This window comes from Atractosteus spatula, chromosome 13, assembly GCF_055471065.1.
Source record: "Atractosteus spatula isolate fAtrSpa1 chromosome 13, fAtrSpa1.hap1, whole genome shotgun sequence".
In the NCBI taxonomy this organism is placed as follows: Eukaryota; Metazoa; Chordata; class Actinopteri; order Semionotiformes; family Lepisosteidae; genus Atractosteus; species Atractosteus spatula.
The window spans coordinates 20,688,201-20,712,480 of NC_142718.1; the positions used below are offsets into that span (position 1 = coordinate 20,688,201).

The 24,280-nt window shown below is 35.5% G+C and overlaps 1 protein-coding gene across 5 annotated transcripts in view; it reads right to left on the reverse strand.

Moving 5' to 3' along the window:
• The window catches only part of tns1b (tensin 1b), a 262,650-nt gene that overhangs the window by 151,503 nt on the left and 86,867 nt on the right, over nucleotides 1-24,280 (reverse strand). For all 5 annotated transcript variants that reach the window (XM_088931354.1, XM_088931353.1, XM_088931352.1 and 2 more), the window contains exons 2-3: nucleotides 16,754-16,868; nucleotides 75-112 (exon numbers count right to left, since the gene is read on the reverse strand). In XM_088931354.1, the coding sequence (XP_088787480.1) occupies nucleotides 75-112; nucleotides 16,754-16,868 (153 nt within the window). The remainder of the gene's footprint in view (nucleotides 1-74; nucleotides 113-16,753; nucleotides 16,869-24,280) is intronic.

Sequence of the window (24,280 nt, forward strand, 5' to 3'; positions counted from 1 at the left end):
AAGACTGTAAGGTAAAACAGGTGTCTAACCACAATCTCTCAGAAATGAATAATGGAGATATTTCTTGGTCTTACCTTCACCTCACATTTCTTGTGGCATGATAACCGGCACACTGGGGGAAGAAAGAAGAAACAAGTTAATTGAGTTTTCATCTGTAAAAAAAATATGTTCAAACCTTTGCTTAGCTAATGTATTTTAAATTCAATTTTTTTTTTTCAGACAGAGAATGATCAATATCCATATCCACCAACAGCCATTTTTGTGAAGCTCTAGTGTCATCGTATTCCAAAAGACTAATTCCAGTTTTAACTGCTTTTATGGTATATGATATTTAGAATAATCAACAATTTTGCTGTATAACTAAATATCTCAAGGCCACCACCTAGTTTAATTTACACAATTTTCTTTGTTCATTCGAATTACATTAACTTTTTTTTTTCCCATGCTTTAAATGTACTCTGTCCAAGTTCCTGTAATCTCCCTTTGGAGTCATAAAATGCAAAACAACCCTAGAGACCCAATTATACCCACATTGTTGTAGCTGCTTCACTGCTCAAATGGCTGTAGGAGAGGGACAGCCAGTGCTCTGTGAGATGTCTACTGCACAAAGATAAGTCTCAGTAGGCTATCTGATCTCAACCTTCCTCAGCCTCCATTACACTGGCCTGACTCCAAGTCCAACCCACACAGGTACATTCACAAGATCAGGGTTTCAGACCCCAGGAAAATACTGGCCATATTGTTCTTGAACAGTCGCTTACAACTCACATTGCTGTGCCTATGGTACGTGGGAGGGGACACCAGAAACAGAGAACCTTTAAAGGAATTGTAGTTCTTTTTTTTTAAAAAAAAGGTTTCAAATCAAACAGCCCGACTTCTCAGAGCCAAACTTCTATGTATTAAACTTAATAGTTTCTTTATCTTGATTTCATCAGGCTGAATCATTTAAAAATGGAAGGGGGAGGTTGAATCTGTTTTTGGTTACTAAATTGTTGAGTGAAGTCACAATCAGTGAAAATTCATAAAGTATACTGACTTTGGACAGAAGCAACCTAGAATTTATATGGTCTCGCAATTAATCAAAATTATAATCCATTTATAATAACAAAAAAACATCTTATTCTGTCTTTTAAATACATGTACAATAAGTGGCTCTGTTGATGTTGCTCTCAGACAAAGATAACTCTTTTTGAAAATAATCTTAAAAAATACCCGTGTAGCATACAGTATATTGTACACAGTGTGTGTGAATAAAGATTTGCTTATTAACATATTGCAAAATAAAACCTCTGCAAAGGGTTTTAAGGGTTTTAATTGCATATTATCATTTCAGGAAGATTTTTTTAATCTTTTTTTTTTGTTCATTAAGTTACTTTAATGCAAAAACCTTCCAGCTTCATTGCTGGAGTACATTTCCCATGACAGGAGGAACAGCATGGAATTTTTATTTGCCAAACGTACGCATACTTTTTTAGTTCACATGATATTTTCATAGTATCAAAACCTCCTGAAAGCTATGCTTGCCCTGAGACACAGTTAAAAGTGCTTCTGATCTGTCGGATTGTGGTAAAGCTCCTGCGTTGACTGTGGCACCATATTCAGACTGATTGCTGTTTTTCCATGTTCTTTTTTAATTTCTTCTTACTGGTTGTGAGTCTTCAACTAAATTGGATATGCTCCCATTGTACAATCTGGGGAGAATTAGCTGTGAATATCTGTCTGATTGAACTAAATCAGTGTACTAAAAGTACTCTGGACTTTGGTTTCAGACAAAGTGTGTAAGATCTGTATGTGCTCAAGCACCCCCAGTATTATCATACAGTATTGTTGTTAAATATGTTTTTACTTTGTACAGTATGAGTTTGTATGTGGAGATAGCATTGTAAATTTAAATAAATCATGTCTTGTCCCACACGCGTTAGGCTGCTTATCTGACTGTAATTTGATTCTTATTCGGCTGATATGTTATTTAGCAACCTACTTTATGATAATTAAATCATAATGTATATCATAAGATACTGCATGCTACATGTAATATTTGATCTGAAAAAGTGTCTTCTACCAATTGTGCAAACCTATCAGGGGAATTCAGAAATGGACAGATTTGCAGTATGGAAAAACAGCCTGACAAAAAACATACGTCAGTATCTGTACTTAATTTGATTTCTGGTTTTGATAGCATGGACAGTCTGTCAGCACGATGCTTGTAGCAAAGTCATGAGCACACAAAACGTGTGAGTAAGGATATGTTCTGCCAAGAAAAACAGAATGCATTTTGCTGCTCTGTATCCATGTTGCAGACACTATTAAACAATGTCGTTAGCAGGAGCTAAATGCCAAGGAACATGTTCTTAACAGCAGCAACATTTCATGCCACTATTCAAGGTAATGGGTGGAGAAAGAGTAATGCATTACTAAGAAAAGCAGCCGCCCCGTAACTTTGAAAAACTTGTGCTTATATTGCAATGTGCAACCAGTAAACCAAAATACATGTTCTTAAAATCATTTATAGAAACAGAATGGAAAAAAAAACATCCAGTGATTTTTACACAAAGCAATTAGATTCACTCTAGACTAGTGCTGGTACGATTGTTTGCAAACGAGGCAGATCATTAATGACAGATCATTAATTTACATAACATTAAACGTAACAATCTCTGATTTATCAGGGATTCTAGCAACTAAAATGGTCAATTCTGTCATGCAGCAATAAAAAAGAACAACTTTCTGTTCTTGGATATGGCTTGGGATGCAGTCTGAAATCCAGTCTGAAAGACAAGAAAGCAATAATTTCTCAGTTTTCCTACTACAGTATATTTGTAATTTATTCGGGTTCCACACTGCAGAATTTCTGGAGGATCATTTTCTGAATCAGGGTTGCCTTGTTCACATAATAACAACCCATTCATGAAGATGAGGCTGTCAGAACCCCTCCCCTGCAGTCATGAGTGATGAGCCAGGGAACTGAATTTTACCTCCTTCCAAATTTTTATTTAAAGCTCAGATTCGGCACATCTGTTAAACACTTAATAATTCAGTTTAAAAGTACATTTTCAATTAAATTTAGAATTAGAATACCAAAAAATACCTATGGAAGCACTAGTTACATTTTCCAAACCATCCAGTGAAAGTGGAGAGTTTGGTGGACGATGCTCTGAAGAATATTGTTTGAGTGAAGGTGACGAAAGGATGACTGGAATATAATTCCTGAATGGGGAGTTGTGGTGCTGGATCACTGAGACATTCAACACAGGAAGAAACTCACAAAAAAACAGCAATATTGCTTGCAAAATGCCAATTAAGAATTTAAAAGCGAAACTGGGAGATATTTTCCAAAACCAAGGGACATTGAGCAGGGCCACAACTAAGATACACAAAAGATTACACTGTTAATATGGAACTCAAACCCAATGAAGACACATGCCATGGACACCCTGGATCCTTATCAGAAAGAGGTAGGTATGATAAAGAGACAAAAACACCAAGTGTTGGGGATGAAGTTGCAGTGGGTAGAACACTTAAACGTGAAAACAAATGGACAGAAAAAGAAGACAGGGAAAGAGTGGGTCAGGCTGGCACTTGTCGAAGGGGGCATGAATGCTCTGTAGGGGGCTGATGTCATCAGGATCAGGATAGAGAAGAATGACATCATGACAATTCCAGTGAGCAAATCTATTGCAATGGTGTATGGAAATGTCAGACTGGCGTTACGGGTTTGGAGCTACATTTTTGAAACAGCTGTAGGACTGATGTCTGGTTCAGCTAGGGAAGAGTTGCAATTGGTATGGACTATGGATTGGTGCAAGAATAGACAAGTCTGACTGCTAAGAGAAGGCCAGTATGTGCAATAAAACAAAAGGCCTTAAGGTGAATGAGTGAGCTGATCACCGAAGAGTCCAGATGAAGAGTGAAAGTTTCAAAGATGGAGAGTTGTGTAAAAAGAGTGTGAACCCAGTTGAAAAGGAGATTGGAGTTGGAGTTCTGGGTAGTGTTGTATTCCTGGAAAATTCAGCTTCTGAACTGAGCCAATGCTCTGCTGCTTGCCAAGTTGAAGGGAACTCTGGGGCTTGTTTTCCCTCAATCAGATGTAAGTAGAAGGGAGCCACAGATATCTGCATGGTCTTTTACTGTGTCTTTCGAGATCAGATCAACCAAAACTCAACGCAAATCAACTTGAAACATTATATTTATATACAGTATAGGTAAATTCAGGTTTGAACGCCTCCAAAATCTGAATATAAATCTCAATTTATTTTGCTCATATTTTACAAAACTTTCGGCATGTTCAGTGTGTTGTGCAGTGCAATGCATCAGTAATTAGTATAAATGTCAATGGGCAGCAAAGATGGTACAAACGCAAATATTGAGTGCTGTAACAGCAGAAGAGATTATCCTTGCACAATAAGGAATATGTCTCTTATGGACAAAGAAGTGTCTTTGCTAATCATATCAGGATAAAAATAAGACCACTGCTATCACGTCCGCAGGATGTAAATACTACTGTCATCACTGTCATTAAATATTACAGTGATCACTGTATTACTCTATTACAGATTTAGTGATTCTAATTTAAAAAAAAATATCTGTTTTTTATGTCTATTTTCTGTGTATTTCTTAACATCACACTGGTGTTGTGTAATGGTGTTCATTTGAGTGTAAACTGTAAACAAAGGGATAAACAGACTTTAGATAACAGTGCCTCAGCAGACAAACAGGATAAGGGGTGCTGTTCTGTTTTACAATAAAAAAGAACTGTAATTCCACATCCCAAGGGTGAAAACAGCAAGAAGGAGCTACAAATGATGAAATCTCTTTAAAGCTTACAATCATGAGATATTTCATAAAATGCAATAGAAAAACTGAAAGAGTGTTTCGAAACTGAAGTCTCTAGTTTCAAGACTGAAATTTCAACAAAGACGGCATTTACACATTTCACTTCTAATATACCAATTCTTAAAATGTTTTACCTTTGTAATTTCAGTATTTAGAAGTGTACTTTCAATGTTTAACCAAGTATTCTTTAGAACTGTAACAAGAGTTAAATTTTGAAAAAGCCTCATTTAGGATCCAAAAAATCCCAGTCATGTGTTAGAAACATTAATAATGATCAAGACAGAATACATAATGTACAATAAATTATAAAAAATATAGACAACACCTTACAACAACCCTGTTTTTTTAGACAAAAGCATATATGACTTTGATAACAAGATGGTCTCCAAACCACAAATCAGGGTCTTCGCTCCTCCCTCGTCTCCAAAAATAAGACCACTGAAATGTAAGCCTTGATTTTAACAGCACAAACATAAGGTCCAAGCTCTTTAACAAAACACAACTAAGCAGGCGAGGAAAACGCCATATTGGGTGCTAAAAAAATAGCTCTATTGACTTAATCAGACCTTACCTTGTTAGGAAATCAAGGGTTTTTACATAAACATACATGTATGTGGAAGGGGGGCAGGCTGGTTTGTACCTTGTGTCTGAAAGGATTATAGCCAAAGAGAGCTGTTTCATATCTGAGTCAGGATTTACGGAATGTGGTAAGGGGGAGAATGCAGGCATTTCCTTACTGAGGCCATTTATAATGGACTTACATCCCTCTGGGACGGACTAATACTGACTGCAAAGAGAGCACAATCAGTAAAAATGAGTTTAATATTTCCTTTGGCTTAAGTCAGAGTCCAGGCTAACTGTAGCTGCCTTCGCTATTGCATACTAGCAAACAAAAAACTGAGAGAAGCCACACGTCTGTACATGTTATGTGGATTCAATAATGGACAAGCTCTACCCATATTGAGTCATGTTTTTCCCTCTGAAGAACTACACCTTTGAGTCCAGGAGTGCTTCAGTTTATAACCATATATAAAATCTCCAAGTGACTGCATTCCTGCAACTTCACTAACCGCAGCTAGAATGGGTCAGTGGCTTTTAAATGTTCTGACTTGGGTGGTCCAAGATTAAACTGTGCGAGCTGGGCCTAACTGGACAAGTCCTCTGTTCAATTTACTTAGATATAGCAATTGCCAACCAGGCCTGAATTCTTCTGAATGACTCATTTCAACTCCAAATCTGCTTTAAATTGAAGCAAGGGGTGTAGTGGATGGTAGTAAAAAATTAAAAATGTAATAGAACACCCAGCTATCATTGAACAATATCTTGCATATTGCAGCAATAAATTTGAGCCACATTGTTAAAATGAAAAAATGTAACACCTTATGTTCATAAATAAAAAAACCTGCTATTCTTCCATGATAGAACTACTGTTATTTTTTAAAATAACTTTCCTCAGATGTGTTCTATCTTGTATCAGTTTTGCATACTGTTACATGGCATTGACTTTGAGGCATTTCTAACATTAATGTTTTTGAGAAGGACCATCCTAAAAATGTATGCCTAAACATTAGTATCATAGTTACTTTCATTTTATCTTTAAGAAGAACTTAAAAGTATACAAAGTTTACATTTCTTCTATAATGTGATTGTAGTAATTAACATTTTAAAAAAATTTTAGAAATGAAAAGAATGTTTCAGATATTATAATTATGTTTAATCTGGATATACAGCATCACATTTTACTTACATTGTAGCATACAGCTAAACAGATGAACAAAGAATAATTCCATGATGTTAATTAGAAACTTCTGGCTATTGCAGGATTTGGGATTTCCCAGATGAATTGCCAAGAGACAGACTCTCCTATCTACTGCAAAGTTAATGAGCCATTTCCCTTCCATATCCAACATTTCACGTACGGCTTAGAGATTGGATGACTGGTAAAAAAAAAAACAGTAACATATTAGTGGTCAAAAGTATTTACACTCTCTTTGTTTTGAGGCGTTGTGCACACTTGGGAGTCCTGAAACAAGATTCTTAGACTACAGCGATGCACAAACAGAAAATTGTTGTATACAGTAGTAGCTTTTGACAACAGAATTCCTGTCAACTGAGACAAAATGTATACATTCCATTCAGGCAGGGAAGGACATTAATAATATTCCTTGAATGTACAGTATAGTGTATGTTCAGTACAGAAGTAAAGCACTGATGTGGGTGACACATGGTAGCCATTATGTGCTGGCAGCACCACTATCCACTACGTACAGAATAAGGGAGAAGTAATAAGTTTCTTCACCAATTGAAATAAGGCACAAGTTATGTAGGGTGGATTGTGCAAACCCAAAGTGAAATTTAGCTAACACATTGTGGTTTTGAACCTTGGAATTATTAATGACGAAGACATTAGGACACCAGCTCAACATCAAATTTGAAGGATGGTACCTACAGTAAAGTGTTCATGGTTATCATGTGGTAACATTGGTTTGGAAATGATGGTCCAGAAGTAAAAATGTCACATACTGTACTGGTCCACCACTGCTACTTAAGATGAAACCTAATTTTCTTTAGAGGTCTCTCAACCCATTTATAGGCTATGCATTGTTTAAATTTTGCATCATGAACCATGCATTTTATTTCAAATGCGGTCTTCACATGCCTTTTCAATGAAAAGGGCATTTTATTAAGACCAGCTGCTTTGTGACCCTGATCATAGACATCAGAGATCAGAATTTTGCTTTGTGCTATGAACATGTACCAAAAGACTAGGAAAACATGAACATAAAGCCATTCAGTAGAAGAAAATTAACATAGCCTATTGTAGCTATGATAGTAAGTAAGCTATGAAAGTAAGATCATGTTTGAGTATTTTGTTAACTCTGCTGCCATCCTGTGGACAATGTACAGTATGTATGCTTCTGAAAATGGTGTATTAAGAGATTCAGTGGTCTTCATAAGTGTCTGAAAATATTTTCCTTTATCTTGCAGATACACCCATTCTTCCACCATTATATAGTCATCAATGTATATACTTCTTTCCTGCAGGGGAACATTCCAAATATAAAGCACTCTAAACCTCCTCTTCTCTTCCTTCATAATAGCCTACCAGAAAGGCATTCATGTGTGCTCTGCCAGTCTCATCTACAAGCAACTTACGGTTTAAAAAACACTTTGTTCTTAGTTTTTAATTGCTGAGATAAACTTTTCCTTTTTTGAAGTGAGGGCCATGGATTTGTGCATGAGTGAAGTTGTGTTAAAAACATCTCCCTTATCTTTCAAAGAGAAGGATATTTAATCCATCGGTAAGCTCTCTGACCCCACACCTGGTGTTCCCTGTGTCTCAGGTAATCCTCCCAATCTGACAGCACTAACAGAATGAAAAGGAGCAGTCACAGAGACATCTTGACACTACCCAAATCTAGAACAGTAGTAAGCTTATCCCACTAAAAAAAAAATAATGCAATGCAGCAAACCACAATTTACGTTACTCTGATGATGTATATTCAACACTTATATTAATTAAGCAGCCAAACTGACATATAAAAATGTTATGATGTCGTGAAATGAATTTAAGTGAAATTAAGTGTAAATACAGAAAAAGGTAATCATACCTTTAAGTGGAATTGATTTTATATTAAAGTTTAAAATCAAAGCTTTAAAATAGTAAATTTTTTAAAGAAAAGTTTTAGGAAAGTACTTTTTCTAGACAATTAATTTTCTGTGTGAGATTATTAAAATGGCAAAATGAGCCCCGAAAATTCCTTCTTATTATTTGTATAATCAGAAATGTATTAATGCAATATATCATCAGTTCTCAATTCTGGTCCTAGAGCACCAATGTGACATTATGCAGCCTATTCTCAGCTAATAAAAAATTGCTCCGTCATATTTCTGACTTAAAAGATCTTAATATCAAATTGATAGGCAACCACTTTATGATGAGCAAACATTGGTAGGAATGATAATGTATCAGATACTCCCACAATGAGTTAGTGTTTTCTCCTTCACCTAAGGTTTAGTTAGTCACAGTTCAGCTAACATCTCTGAATGACTGCAGCTCTGAAACTCTCTTACACCAATTATGTCACATTCAACGTTTTTTGGAAATAAGAGAAAAAATAAATATGTCATAAACAGAAAATTTCACCACTTTTCCTGTACTTAAAAACTTATCTGAAGCAAAAAAACAAAAGAGAGAAGTTCCATAGGAATTAAATTGAGAACTATGCTAAGAATGTAGCAGACGATGTAGAGTTATTCAAAAAATCAATAAAAGCCCAGAAGATGGCAGTAATGCAAAAAGAATGTAAGGTCTGGGCACCTTTTCCAGCTTTTCAGACTTGGGTACACACTTTTCAGTTACTCAAAATTAAGCTAATGCACCAATATGTAAAATGTGAACCATTTGGTTCAAATGTAAAAAATAATATCAAATATGTTTAATTTGATAGAAATTAAAATAATATTATAGTAAAATAAAAGAAAACTATTATTAAAGTCCTAACCTCTTTAAAAAGTAGTACAAAGCCAAATTTACCATGAATAATTATGCTCCTTGGAATCAATATATCAATATATACAGTACAGTACAGTATATCACAAACATACTGTAAACATGTAAAAAAAAGCTCTACAACTACAGTTCAATGTTTACATTCACCATTTAGACTGAACATGCCTCTGTGCATGTCATATGTTTCCATTGAATTACACACATAAGAAATGCATAGCTGTTTAAAATGACTGTCATTATGCAATTTTTTCTTAAGTAATGAGAGTAAAAACTAAATATTCACAAAATGTACCCATTTTGGGGATAATAAAGATCTAGGAAAGCAACTGTAGATGTACAACTCCAAGATGTTTTATTTGAGTAAGATGCTTCTCATAATTATGCCAATCCACTCGATACAATGTAGATCTACATATGCCCTGGTTTTCTTCATTTCCATCCCCTGGGATACATTTGTAAATGAAATGTTTCTTCTATGTGGGTTGGATTTTAATTAGTTCCCCAATCGATATTTAATAAGACAAACACTGCTGTGAAAGCATGTAGCCTGAGCAGTGGAAGTTAGTTCACTTAATGTGTATACCAATCTGCTTCTCTAGATTTTCCGCCTCTATATTTATGATACTGCAAGCAGTGAGGCTCAAACACAGTAAGCAACAGTAACAGTAAGCAATCAAAAGTTTGAATAACAATACAAGTAAACAGCACATTGTCTAAGTGATTCGAGAGTGACTTTGATTATGTAATGTATCTTATAAAATAAAATATGCCATTACAAGCTTCATTATTACCCAAATGTACTGTATATTAGTTATATGAAAAAATCTAAGAAAACAGCACACACACCAGATGGTATAGAATCCCATTTTTTTGTCTTTAATTCATTTCCGTTGAGTGGTTAGCATTGCTGCCTTGTGGCTTTGGGGCCCTGGGTTCATTTCCAGACCTGTGTGGAGGTTGTGTGTACTCTCCGTGTTCACATTGTTTTTTGCCAGGTGCTCTAGTTTCCTTCAAAGTCCAAAGACATACAGTACAGGTGGGTTAATGGGCTTTTGCAAACACTAACCCTGGTGTGAGTGTGTGTGTACCCTGCAATGGACTAGTTTCCCATCCAAGTTGTCTCCCGCCTTGTACATGTTGCTTGCTGGGATAGGCAACCTGCTATCCCAACATTGGATTAAGTGATTGGAAAACAGATGGATGGATTAGCGCTGAATGCACATTATGAAAGAAATTCAATTTACAATCACAACAGGAAAGAAAAATGTGCAGCTGTTGGCACATAAAAGTATGCCAGTCTACATTTTCAGATATTCTCCTGGGTTCAAAAGTTGAAAAGTTAAAAAAATACGGAGACAAATTAAATTAACTGTATATGATACAAATGACTCACATATAAAAGAATCCAAAAAGCACAGGAAGCACAGAAAACGCAATGTGTTTTAATCCTATAGCTGCCTCAGCTGCCTTCTGTGCCATTTTAGTTTTAGTTAAGAGAAACATCTACAATTATTCAGGATATTTCTGGACCTTGAAATAAAGTAATACTTTACTATTGTAGAATGGAAATGATTAAAAATAGAGTGAAAAGTCAACTCAGAGTCTTACATTTCATAGAGTTGCTAAGAAAAAATACTTAGCAAAACTTATTAAGAGAAGAGAACTTTTGTGTGCGTGTACCAAGGAAAGCATGAATTCCATACTTTTTACTTAAAATGTTCCTCAATCATGCACACTAATTAGGCAGCTAAGCAATTAAAGATCTCTGACTTTCACAAAGGTTTGATGGTTGCAGACTTAACATTTCACTCTTGATATTCTTTAGCCATTGAATGCACTGGCTGATAAGAATCACTTTGAATGACAGCATGATTGAAGTTAACAATATTTTGAAAAAAAAAATGATTTCTCTGGGATTGTCAGGATTCTTATGTCTACTACCCTGTACCACCATTTAACCTTCTATCAGCACTAAGAATCCTCTTCAAAAATATTTATTTCCGTTAAAAAGTCTTTTTAAACAACATTATTTACACAAAAGCTGCATTATGCTGAAGTGAAATCTCTTATACAATGCAAATGTATTCACCCAACTTCCAGCAATGATCTATTTTAGTGAATTACAAAATGGACACATATGGTATTACAGCAAACATTTTAAATCAAAACTTCAATGCTCAAACTCAATTCTTTTATTGTTGAAATATTGTATACATAGAGTAATCCCTTGCCAACCATGAGGGTTACTGTATGTTCCTAAAAAAAACTTTCATGGTAGGTAAATTCACAGTTGGTAAACTTAAGACCTTATTTGAGTTAGGGGAACTGAAGTCATGATTTACCCTATTAAAATCCCTCAAACATTTATTTTCAACTGTAATAAAGTAAAATAGATATCATCAGTATAGATACATTAGTTTTTAAATGTGTTTCTTACATAATTATAACATTTATTGTTGTAATGATGCCAAAATATGCTGTATCAAGCCACACGGCATGTACGAGAAATTAAGCAACATTTGCTCTGATAGTTTCCTCACTCTTTATTTTAATACATTTTAAATTACACAAATAAACCAACCAACAGCAAATTATGAGCACTTTTTTTTTCTTCTAAGCTCATCATGGATCTAGATCATTTTGCAATGCTGGGACTCTTCACATCTACTTGCAAAGAAGGTACAGTAGACTAAGAAAGAGCAAGATTAGATCATGTGGTTGTTCCCTATCCTCTTCTTGTATAAAAAATTCACACGCCAGCACGCATTGCAGCAAACAGATGGTTCTTGAACTTGATGATACTCAAAATATGGGGATTGTACAAGGTAAAATGGTATACAGAAAATTCTTTGTGGATACTCAAAACTGCATAAGGTAAATGTACGTACTGTATAGCAAGAGATTACTGTACACTAAATATATACTGATCACTTACAGTAAATTAGTGTAGTTGCACAAAATTACTTTAAGTCACACAATTGTCATAGAATGGAATCTGTATGCAGTAGTAGTGGTTCAAATGATTTCAGATTAAATGCTGTATACTGTATCCGATACTGTAAGGGAATTACAAAAATCAGAGACACTGAATTTCAAATTGAGCAGTGAAGTCAATTATCAAAGAGTGGAAGTTGTATCATACCACATGTCTCTGCAACAGAGCAGGCAGGGAAGGAGAACGATGGTTAGACATGTCACTGTGAGGCCAACAGTACTGTAACTAAATGTGCTACAGAGTTCAATGGTTGAGATGAGAGAAAAAATCCACGAGTCAAAGCTGATTTGTATAGCAGGGTGGCAAGGAAGTCATTACTGACAAACAAGCATCCCATATTCAGCTTGACATTTCAAACAAAGTATTAAATAATATTCAAATACATGGCCAAAAGTTTTGTGGTTAGATGAAGCAAAATTAGACCTTTCGGGACTAAATGCATAGCATTAGCTGTAATGCAAACCCCAAATAGTTAATCACCCAGTCAACTCCATTCCTACAGTCAAGGAGGTGGCAGCTTTATGTTATGAGGCTGGGAATGTTGTAGAAAGCTTATCAAGACTGAGGAGAAAATAGAGGAAAACTTGCTTCAGTCTACACATGCCTAAAACAAGAAAGAAAATTAATCTTTTAGCAGGAAAATGACCCAGAGCCCAAAGCCAAAGCTACTGTATACTGGACTGACTTAAAAAGAAGAAAATTAATGTCACTGAGTGGCCCATTCAGCGTCCTGACTTGAATCTGAAAATCTGTAGAAATACCTTGATAATTGCTGACCATCAGCAAAAAACAATCTAAATGGGACATCATTGGCAAGAAGTGAATAGTTTTGCAAGGCACAATATCTACATAAAATGTCCAAAATTGATTAAAGAGCAAGCAGTTTCATGCCAAAATATTGTTAAATATCCCCACACACACTATTATTTAAATTGTTTCACTTATTGCTCCAGAGCATTAACTTTATCACATATTATTTGATATTCAGGTGTCACACCTGAAGAAGGCTCCACGGCCGAAACGTTGTGTTCTCTTTCTTCTTTTTTTCAGCATGGAATAAACCTATTACTTGTTCCTATGTATATATGTGATGGGTAGTGCTAATTCTTGCTTCAACCCCGATAATCAATCATATTAAACTTAATTACTACTAATTGGCCAAATGACCAAACAGAGACACTATTTGCATTAACATTAACATTAAATGTAGTAAGTAATTAGCATTCAGATACTATATTATTACATTTGAAATTGAAGATTGCAAGGTCACAAAATATCTTTTATAATTGGAAAATTATCTATACTTTTATCTTGCTCAAGTCATACAACATAGTTAAATGGCATTTGCAGTATCTGTAAGTTTAATTGACATAAATTATATGCAAGGAGAAAGAAACTAAATTGCAGGAAAATGTTAACTCTAATAACAGATTAATTCTCCTGTTCTTGACATTTTTAAATGTAGTATAGCTAATGTAATTTACCATTCTTTATACAGATCTTTTTCATTAGCATTAGACGTGGAAGAGATTATTTGCTTTTATGCACGGTATCAATTTCACTGTCAAGATTTTAGCTTAAAAACCCCTGTGTTACAAGCAATACATCACAAAGACAAAATATTCTGGCTAGCTCTGCCAAAGTCCATCTGACCATCCCTTAACTATTCCCCACAGACAGTTTCCTTAGTCTGGGGATTTACTTATTTAGACAGAGGGAAATAGATAAATAAGACCCCTTCCCTTCAAATATAATCCACAAGATAAGCTTGCTTTATAATGGCTCATATAATCAATGGATATCTGACGTGCAGACAATGCTACAGTAAAACTACTTTCTAACCTACTTAGAAAGGGCCAGGTGTCCCAGTTCTTTCTTGTTTATTCAGTACACTTAGCATGTTGTTTTTTTTCCAAAGCAGTGTTTTATCTAGGATAATGCGGCACTTCTAATTTTAAAAATAGTCAAAGTGTCAGGTATTTCAAAAGATATTCATTAAAACAGTCCATTTACAGCAACATGCCTCTGCATGAGGCCTCTGCAGAAATGCACCATAGTCCACTGACAACATGCACTTTTATTCTTTATACCAACAATGGTTAATCCTGATTTTGGAGTAGTCTGCAGGGTTTTTTTTCCAACACAGTTCTTAACAACCTAAATTAGATCAAAATTGTCTTAAAGGGAATAATTTAACAACAATATCTGCATGTGATCCCACTTCAAAGACCTAGAAACCCAAAGAAAAGCATCCGAAGCTTTCCTAGAGCCACAGTTTTACAACCATCCACTTCAGCAATTGAGACTATTTGAGGAGCTGTCCATTGGAAAAGTGGTGCTGAAACCCATAAATGTTTGTTCATTACAGTAGGTGTTTTTTCAGAATGTCCATAATCAATTTTTACCAGCCAGGGACCAGCACTATTAATATTGCTTCCATATTTCATAGGCCCATAAAATGGTAAGCACTTCATGGATATTTGCTTCTGATGTTCAAGTCTTATTGGATTCTCTGTAGGTTATAAACAAAGCCACTGCATTATTTAACTGGACACTAGACACTAAATCAAATCAGTTCTGCACCTGTAAAAAGAAGCATTGCCAAATAATAACACATAATCTTATTTAATTTTCCTGGTTTGTTTTTGACTGAGTGATTTCAAATCAAACTCCCTTAATTTTAAAGCTAACCTGCAAAAGTGTTATTTTGTTGCCAGTTTTAACAATGAAATATTTAGTATTCACACTCTATAGAGAGTTTTTCTGCTTTAGTGAAACCTAAACCTTAAACTTAAAGACACATTCATAATATAAATAAGGCCCTTAATGAACCACTTCAAAAGAGATGGTGATAAAAACCAAAGCTCTGTGTCTGGACTTCACAATGGCATGTTGAAAACAAAGAAAAATAAATAAATACAGCTAAAAATCCATGTGTACTTAGGCTTTTCACTTTCACTGAAGCAACGGTTTATTGAGATGTGAAAAATGAAATGCAAGTAAGATTTATTGAAAGCCTTGGTGCTGCTACTTGAACTTATTACACTGCTCCAAGTTCTCCATCTGACCTTCTGGTTTGTAAAGCTTTGTGAAGGTACACATTGTCCTCCAGGATTATGAAGCATACATTTCTGAGGATAAGTGATTTTTGTGTGGTTCTCCTGTTTCACATGGGGTTTGCAGGGTGAAACAAAGATTTCCTTGGGGAACTGGAGACCTGAAATGGTTCTTCCATCTTTGTACTTTGTCTTTATCACATAATAAATAGAGATGCTTTCTGCTTGTCAACACTGGTTAAGCTTTAGGTTCTGCTTGTGCTAGACTCAGCTGTGTGTCTGAATCTCTGCCCTCGACTGTCTATAATTTGTGAGCTCTTGAATTGTGTCTACCCATCTATGCCTGTTATGCCTTTTTTGTTTTATTCCTTTTTGTAACCCTTGCAATTAGCAGTCAAGGAGTAGCACATGCAGTAGCATAGCCAAGATCCAATTCCAGTTGTATGCCTGCAATAAATACGTTTTCTGTCTAAATGTTAATTTTAATTATGCAAGTGATATCTAGGTTAAATTGCATGCATATACAAAATACTAAAGAACTGACAGTAAAACACTGTAGTAGCTGTAAGCACCAAAGAGCAGAATTTGCATGCAAATGCAGTTATGTTTGACCACGTCTGTTTCTGCTTATGATGCAAATTCTACTTAATTTGAAAATTGTCTAAATTTACTTTTATTATAACCGTGTTCACTCTAACATGCTACAAATGAGCAAAACCACATAATACAGCTGAACAGCACCTACTCCTTAAAGGTTGATGAAGGTAAGTAGGCAGTGACTGCTAAATTAGATAGCATATAATCAGATAATAGCTAGATTAAGATTCTCTCTGACTGCAGCCTCTTCTTCACTTTGTAGTCTTTTCTATTATACTATAGTAATAATGGCAACAGATAGTTCACTATTCTGATGGTCCTTAGTATATTTGCATGTTAATATTTTTTCATAAAAAGTGTATTATCAATTTTGCAATGGATCTATAGTTTGTCCTGTGGCCTGTTATCCCCCAGTGTATTAAGGCTTTTTCAGTGTGTATTTCTGTAGAAGAACTTAGTACTGTCCAGGAGTAGGTACCTCTGGTCTCACCTGCTTTATTTAGCATATGGAATCAGCATACTGTATGTCATTGTTACCTTGTCCAAGATGCTTCCTGGGATTTGGAATGCTAGGGCAGGTATATAGATCCAAGGCTAACAAGACTACTTACTAGATTAATTATTTATTATACGGCTTCCCAATTTATTGTTAGAAGGATAAATAGTGTTTTGCACCAAAAAAAACTCAAATTGTTCAGTATGTCATATCCTCCCAACATAAGACAGCATTATGTTTCCCATCAGCATGCCAAAACTAACCTCGACAGATAAGCCCTTCCTTGTTGACTGTCTGCTTACACACCCCACAGTGTTTTCCCTTTTTGAAGGTCTTCACTCGGAACGTATGGGAATGGACTGCTTCAAACTCCTCTGGCTGTGTTTGGGAAAGGCAGAGAGACAGAAAAAAAGAACACAAATTAAAATATATACTTTGACTAGGTCATCTCATAATCAAGCCAAATGGATTTGAGTCTATTTTCAGATACACTCACTTCTGAATGCTGCTGTCTTTTATTACCTTAATTAATTGGTTATGGTTCAGCTGAAGACAAAAAAGCTCAACTACACTGACAAGCATAACAAATAAGACTTTGAAATTCTATAACGTATACTATAAAAACCATCTCTTTTATAGGTTCTTAATATGTAGAAATAATACCTTAAATTCTAGAAACATGTTAAAAGGAAGAATATCTCGATGTGCAGATATAAAATGCAAAAATGCCTCTTCTAACTGGTCAATAATATTCTGTACTTTTTGTTAAAGCTATGCAGCACACTCCAGTGCGGGTATAACAACATGAAATTCTCCTGTTAACATTAGTTGTTGTGACTGATCAGATTTAATTCAGATGATTGATAACTATGCAATTACCCATTCATTAAAATTAATAAATCCATCTGTTTAAGAAAGAATATAGAGTTAGAAAGGTGAGAGCTGGTAGTCATTTTTGTACGCTAATCATGTGTTAGGCACAGAGTACACCAGCATTCATCAAGAAGCCTAGGGAATAGTTTCCAAGTAAGGATAGAGAAAGCAAAAGCCAAGTTGTCCTAGAAAATGACTGGACATAACGTATGCAGCCAGCTGTAAATCTTCTCTGCAGGTGTTTTATACAAGATGTTTTAAAACAATTTTATCTAAAACCAATTGTAACTGCCTTATTTTTTTAAAGTAACTTTAGAATTTCAAGAAGTAACTTTTATTGCATCAGGATAGTATGGTTTAACTGTTTTTCCAGACATGTTTTTGCTCAGTCTTAGTAAGAAAAGTGAATTAGCCGATGCCACAATAATATTTTAAATATCATGTTTCAGATCTCTAAAAATGCCTATTATTACCAACTGCTTTTATAAACCATATGCTACAGTATGTAGTGGACATCCTTTGTTGTTCAGGCTGTGATATCATTTCCTCTGAATATTTTTTCAGCTGTTTTACATTTAATGTTTAATTTATTCAGGGCTTTCATCCGCTCCGAAAGCCACAGGGTCTTTGTTGATATTCAATGCCTTTTTAATAGAACATAACTTGGTTTACAAGAAACATGTGTACCACAACACACAAGTAAAAGATGCTGGTTAAATAAAATAACTGACCTGGTTCATTTATAAAACAGAACTTTCAATATAAAACATTGTAAATTGTTGTTTTTCATAAGAACCCTGTTAATGCTAATGTCTTAACATTATCAAGCCTGAATATGGCTGGAATATGGTTGGAAATAGTTTCCTTATGCATTTCGTGTTGATGTTCTATAAAGTAGAAAAGACTTCATTCTCAGGTAAGAGACAGAGTGGTGTGCTAGTGAGAAATCCCAGTGAAGTACTACAATGCTTCAGAGTAAGGTTGTTTTGGTTGGAAAATGAGGATTACAATATGGTTATACACGCAGAATGCTGTATCTTGTTCAGCTGGCATGCAGGAATTGGAATCATGTACCATTGTGTTTTAAAGAAACACAATGTTAATAAATGGAAAAATAACTCCCCTAAGGATTTCTGAATCTTATCAGCTTTCTCGCCACTACCCACTGTATAAAAGCATACAATTAAACAGTTGTGTATGGCTTGTGACCTTGAACGTACTGTACACCAACGGAACAGGGCGAAAGTGAGACAGCCGCCTTTTCATTCCAGGTCTCGGTTATGCACTACAACCTTAATATGATTATCCTAATCTTGTTAGAGTAAAACCATTAATTGTACTATGCAAGCCTCTTTTATGGTAAACCAATCTCCATAATCTTCGTTGGTCTCAGAAGGAGAACCCAGCTGTAGTAAATGTTTTTTACAACAGATTACTTCTGCAATAATATTACTGTAGAGGACATCACAAGATGGACCTGCTTTTTTTCTTTATTACCGTTTGCAATTGAAATGCCACATCAGTGTCAGGAGCCTTGTGTGTGTAATGAATAGCAAATCCGATTTCTCTCCATTAGGTGATACTGCTACAGAGCTTCACAAAGAAGCAATGTGTACTGAAGGTCTGCAGAAAGGAATTGAGCAGAAGCCTAGTTTAGTCACTCTATGTATCCTGACTCCATTTTGAAGTTTAAAAGTGAATTTCAACTAAAAAATCAGCTAGTGGTCACAGTGTGTGTCTTAAGACATTTTCAGTAAAATCCTCCAGAGCTGGCTAGCCTCTTGGTTTACTGTTCAGGAAAGACATTTCCAGTTATTACTGGGGTGACTTCAAAGATAGACAAATGTTTACCAAAGACCATTGTCTTAAAGTATAATGTTAATGAGGCAATTTTTACAATGTTTACCATAGTTGTGCCAAAATAACAAGTGTTTTAAATGCATTTTACGTTGCTGTTTAAGGAAGGGGGGAAGTTTTCCAGAAATTACTATCATTTTCCCTTCTCTGTTTAGATACTGTATCAACGTCATGGGGCACTTTTTAGAAATATGTATGCTTTTTTGCATATGTCAATATGTCTTATGTATTATTTTTTAAAACTATAATCCCTTATATACCTGTTATAATATATTACGTTGTCAGTGGAGCAAAAACAGATTTAAACCCTAAAAGTGATCAGATCGTGACTTGTACATCACACAGCAATCTTTATCATCAGCTTGTATATTGTTGCCATAGTTGTTGTGTGCCTGGGCCACCTAGCATGTTAGTTTACAGAGTTGTCATGGAAATGGTTGATCTTTAGGTTTGTTAGAGTTCACATCCGCTCTACAGTTTAGATTTATTTTCAATGAAAGTAATGAGATGATTTAAGTTGTTCTCTTTTGTCACCGTGCCAATGAGTTACTCAGGCTTCAGCTAAAACCACAGTAAATCTATTCCTCCATTCTGGAAAAGAGAAGTGCAGATGTTCCATCTCACTTCCCTTGATGGCCTATGAAAGCACATACGCACCAGTGTGGAGACAGACAGGCACATCCCAAGATGTATGACCACATTGATGTTTGTTTTTCTATCCCTCCCAAAGACTGAAGGGAGTTCTAAAAAGAAGGCCAGACAGGAAAATGTCTTGATTTCATTAAATACTATAAAAAATGGACGTCTGCAGTAGTAAAAGAATCCTTTAGCCCCAGAATAAAAAAGGAGATATGGTGACAAGAATAACAAGAATGGAAAGGTGAATAAAATTAAACAAAACTCTGCTTTTTATATCTTATAAATTAATACAAATTAAACTACTGATGTGTTATGGTGCCGGTATTTTAAAGTTTTATACATTTGTACGGATTAATGGTTCTTTATGATGCAGATCATAATATGATATATATGATCACCTCATTATACAAAAAGATTCCTGTCTGATTTCATTTATTAGGAAAATGCCTACAAATATTACTGTTTATTTTTCTCATTTGTGTTTTTACTGTATATCATCCTGGGCGAGTGAAATACAGATCAAGAAGTGGTGTGCGGAGGGACAGTGAAAGGGGCAGCAATGAAAATCTCAGTCTTTGTAATCATCCAAGATTCATTCAGTATGTCCCTTTCTCTCTCTTTCTCTCAGGATTGCTGCCAACTATGCAAATATACTAGTCCATGTGCACAGACTGGTACAAAGGCAACACCAAAACATAGATCTCCTTACTCAGTGGATACAGAGTCAAAGAGACAGTAAGCCCATGGGAAAAGGAATCCCTCTATTCAGACTTCCATATGCACACAGACAATGCTGCCTGAGGCCTGGAGAGAATATGAACTCAGCTCTGTTGAATACTGCAGTGACGAAGTATGATTTGGTTCAACCTCTAACTGATACGTAAACCTCTGCCACTAGTATTTTGCTAACCACAAAGGTAAACCTCAGTCTCTGATTGATGAGCACACATATTCCACTTCACTAAATTAACTAAATGCTGGCCTGCTGCCACAGGATGTCTGGGGAATGTCTATCTTTCAGCAATGGCACTACTTGAAAAGCAACCACAATCCACTTGTATTGGAACTGAAATTCCACTGCTTTAGAGATCTGCTTATTATTTGTCTCCACATTGGAATGCTCCTGAGAGGTGCTAATGGCATCACTAATGGCTATATTTCTTCCGTTGACAAAGATCATGCTGTTATTTGGTTCGATATTACCTTCCCAATTCAAGCCCCACGAAAACTGTAGATAAACTAAGAAACGGGACTAAAGGTGCATAAGGGACATACGTTTTTCAGTCAATCTTTTCCTCAGCACATATTTTTTCATGTTTTCTAAAACTTTACATAATTAAGTTGTACGTAGTTACAACTTATTCCGTTGTTATTAAGAACTATCACAGTCTAGGAATATGCATGCTGTAAAAGTGATCTCTGGCTTTGTGGGTTATGTCACTGTACTGTATGCAGACATGTTTTCTTCAAAATCTGTGAAGAGGTGAACACTTTAATCCATCAGGATAGAAAAGAAAGATGCTCCAAGGCCTACATGTAAAGATCCCAGAAACACAGAGTACAGTATGAGGTATTATAGAAAGAAACAGGCTAAAAAATCAAATCCACTGAATCTGCTTTTTTCAGATGAAGCTGATAAAAGTGCCACACAGCACGAGGCTAAGATCCCTCTTAAAGGAAAAGTGGAAGGGATTTCTCGAGTAGAGAAAGTCAGGTCCTTTCTCCCTTGTGTTCAAGAAGCTGGGCATGAAGCCAGCTAGTTCGGGGTGAGAAGAACCCTCTGTGGTTCTGTACAAGGGGGATCTTGGGGGTAACTGGAAGGCATTTCATTCCTCACAAAGGAGTAACTCGTGGGCAGAAAAAGGAGGGGGGGGGGGGGTTCTTGACAGAAGTGAAAGGGACATAAGATGGCCATGCGGCCGACCGCCAGCATGCTGCTTACACGGGCTCAGAGGCCCATGCCAAGCAGGATGCAATCTATTTCCTTGTCAAAGGCTCTCTTCAACAAACAGGGCAACAAAATTGTAAGAGCATGCTTCACAAGTGCCACACTGAGTTAAGTCTTCAGTTACAGTATTAATTAACAAACCAAAAGTTTGTTAGGAGACAAATGGTCAAAGAATAAAATGAGAACAAAGATCGATTTCAACTAATTTGATTCAAATGCTGCTGTAGAGGATCCATTAAATGATTTCCCAGCTAATTTTCATACCTGTACTGTCCTCTTATACAGCATACCCATAATAAACTGTTTCACTGATGATGATTTGAGAGCTCTGACTATCCTTCTTTTGCCATAACACAGAACTATTTTTGTGTCTAAATAAAGGCACCTTAACTTTTATAATATTACAATAGAACAGAGTATTTCAAATATGAAGAGGTGGGGTTGTTCTTGAACATTTAATTGAATTGAATTAATCCCAATTAACTTGGAGGATCCAACTGTATTAGTAGACATTGGATGAATTTGAAACCTGATGGATCTAGGTGTGATAAGTGAGTGAAAAATACTGTTCTGTGTATGATGATAAACAATTGCAATATTATGTAGACGTCAGACTGTACAGGATGAAATAAGACTAACTGCAATATGAGTGTGTGTGTCGACATGCCGTATATTACATCTACTACTATTAATAATAATAAAACCTGGCTTGATGCATTACATATTGTGTAGAGTACACCTGTATCATATATATACAGTAAAAGTCAACTGCAAACCTTTACTAGACTTCTTTCACAGCCAGCAGGTTTCCAGTACTTGATTGAGTGGATGTAGTACAATAAATATAGTAGGATGTTTAGTATACAGGTTATTTATTATAATCAATGGATGTCTCTAATCATAAAACAGAGTAAAGAGTATTGCTTTCATGCACCCATTCCTAGAAAGCCAATATTCCTGATGAATGTCAACTAAGGGGAACAAGACGGTATTAAGAGCCAGCAGTCCACTGCCGGACTATGTTTATGGAGAAATATACTGTACAATTTAGAATAACCAATCAAATCTATCCAGCATGCCTTTGAGCAATAGAAGGAAACTGGATTACCCAGAGAAAATTCATAAGAACAGAAAGAGGTCATATCAACATAGAAGGTACTTCAATCTGTGTAATTCAGCCTAGGACTCAAGAGTTTACTCAAGCAAGGCAGCATCTTCGTATGACCATGGTGCCCAAGACCATTTCTTTACCACCTTACAGTAGTTATTTAGATTAGACACTATGGTAATTCACATACTGTAGGAAAACATGGGCGGCTTTATAATAAAGTGTTTGGTCTTTTTCTCAACTCCTTTAGCACGTACACACATTTGCAAAATAGCTCAAATAAAAAATCAAAATAGGCTATGCTTGAAAGTACGTATGAGACAAGCTACTAGATTCAGACTATTTCTAAAGGATTAAAACACCCTAGTTGTAGGTCTGAAGTTAAATTGCAGTCCATATAGTTAAAAAAAATAGAACAGCCTCATTTAGTACAAGCTTAGTTTTAGCATTATAGCCGTAATTGCAATGTAGTACTTCTAAAAAAATGCAGATTGGGGACTGTTTTCCAGCATTTTGCTTAATAAGGCCACATAAAAAAACTTTTTTTCTTCTCTTTTTTTCTGACTTCAAGAAAGCTCCCCTGAATTGTTCCCCAGAACAAAAACTCGCAGGCAGGAAGTAAGCTTCAACTGCCATAAATAAGATCTCCAACATATACTCCTGTTTCAATCATGTGTTTATAACAAGTAAAATTCTCTTTTTGTTAAAAAAAACCCCAAAAACATGTGATTTGTTACTTTTCAATAAACATAATCTGATTCCCATAGAGTTTGAAAAGGCATATTGGAGAAATGCCGAATCACCCTGCCTGTGTGTTTATACTGAAATCCTGTGAAATCTAGCTCCATTTCAATAGTATTTTCAATTCAAATAACAAATATAATATTTATTATACAAAACAAAACTTATGGAGCTCACAGAACATAGAAATAAACTTCTATTGTCATTTTTTGGATTCCTTGGTGTCTTGCATCTCATATTTTATAATGTTAACAGCTTTTCTGGACATAAAACTTTCTCATTTTTATTGATTTACTGCAGTGGGCACTGCCTTCCTGGGACTGTTCTTGTCAAAAAACACATGTGTTTACGTTGTCAACAGGTAGAAGCCTCATACTGCAGTTCTGGTCAGTCTGTATTCCTTACTTTGCTCATTTGCCATAATTATCATGAAAAAAATATTGCTGCTATGAAACAGCTTTTTCCTTGATTCAGGGATTGGAAATATCAAATGGAGCCTTGACTGAGCTCCAGCTAAAGTTAACCCATAGCTTACAGTATAAAGACATCTTCTCTATTCTACCATAAAACCATTTATCAGTTAATGAAGCTGTTTGCAGATGCAGTCATTATCTCCTAATGGGG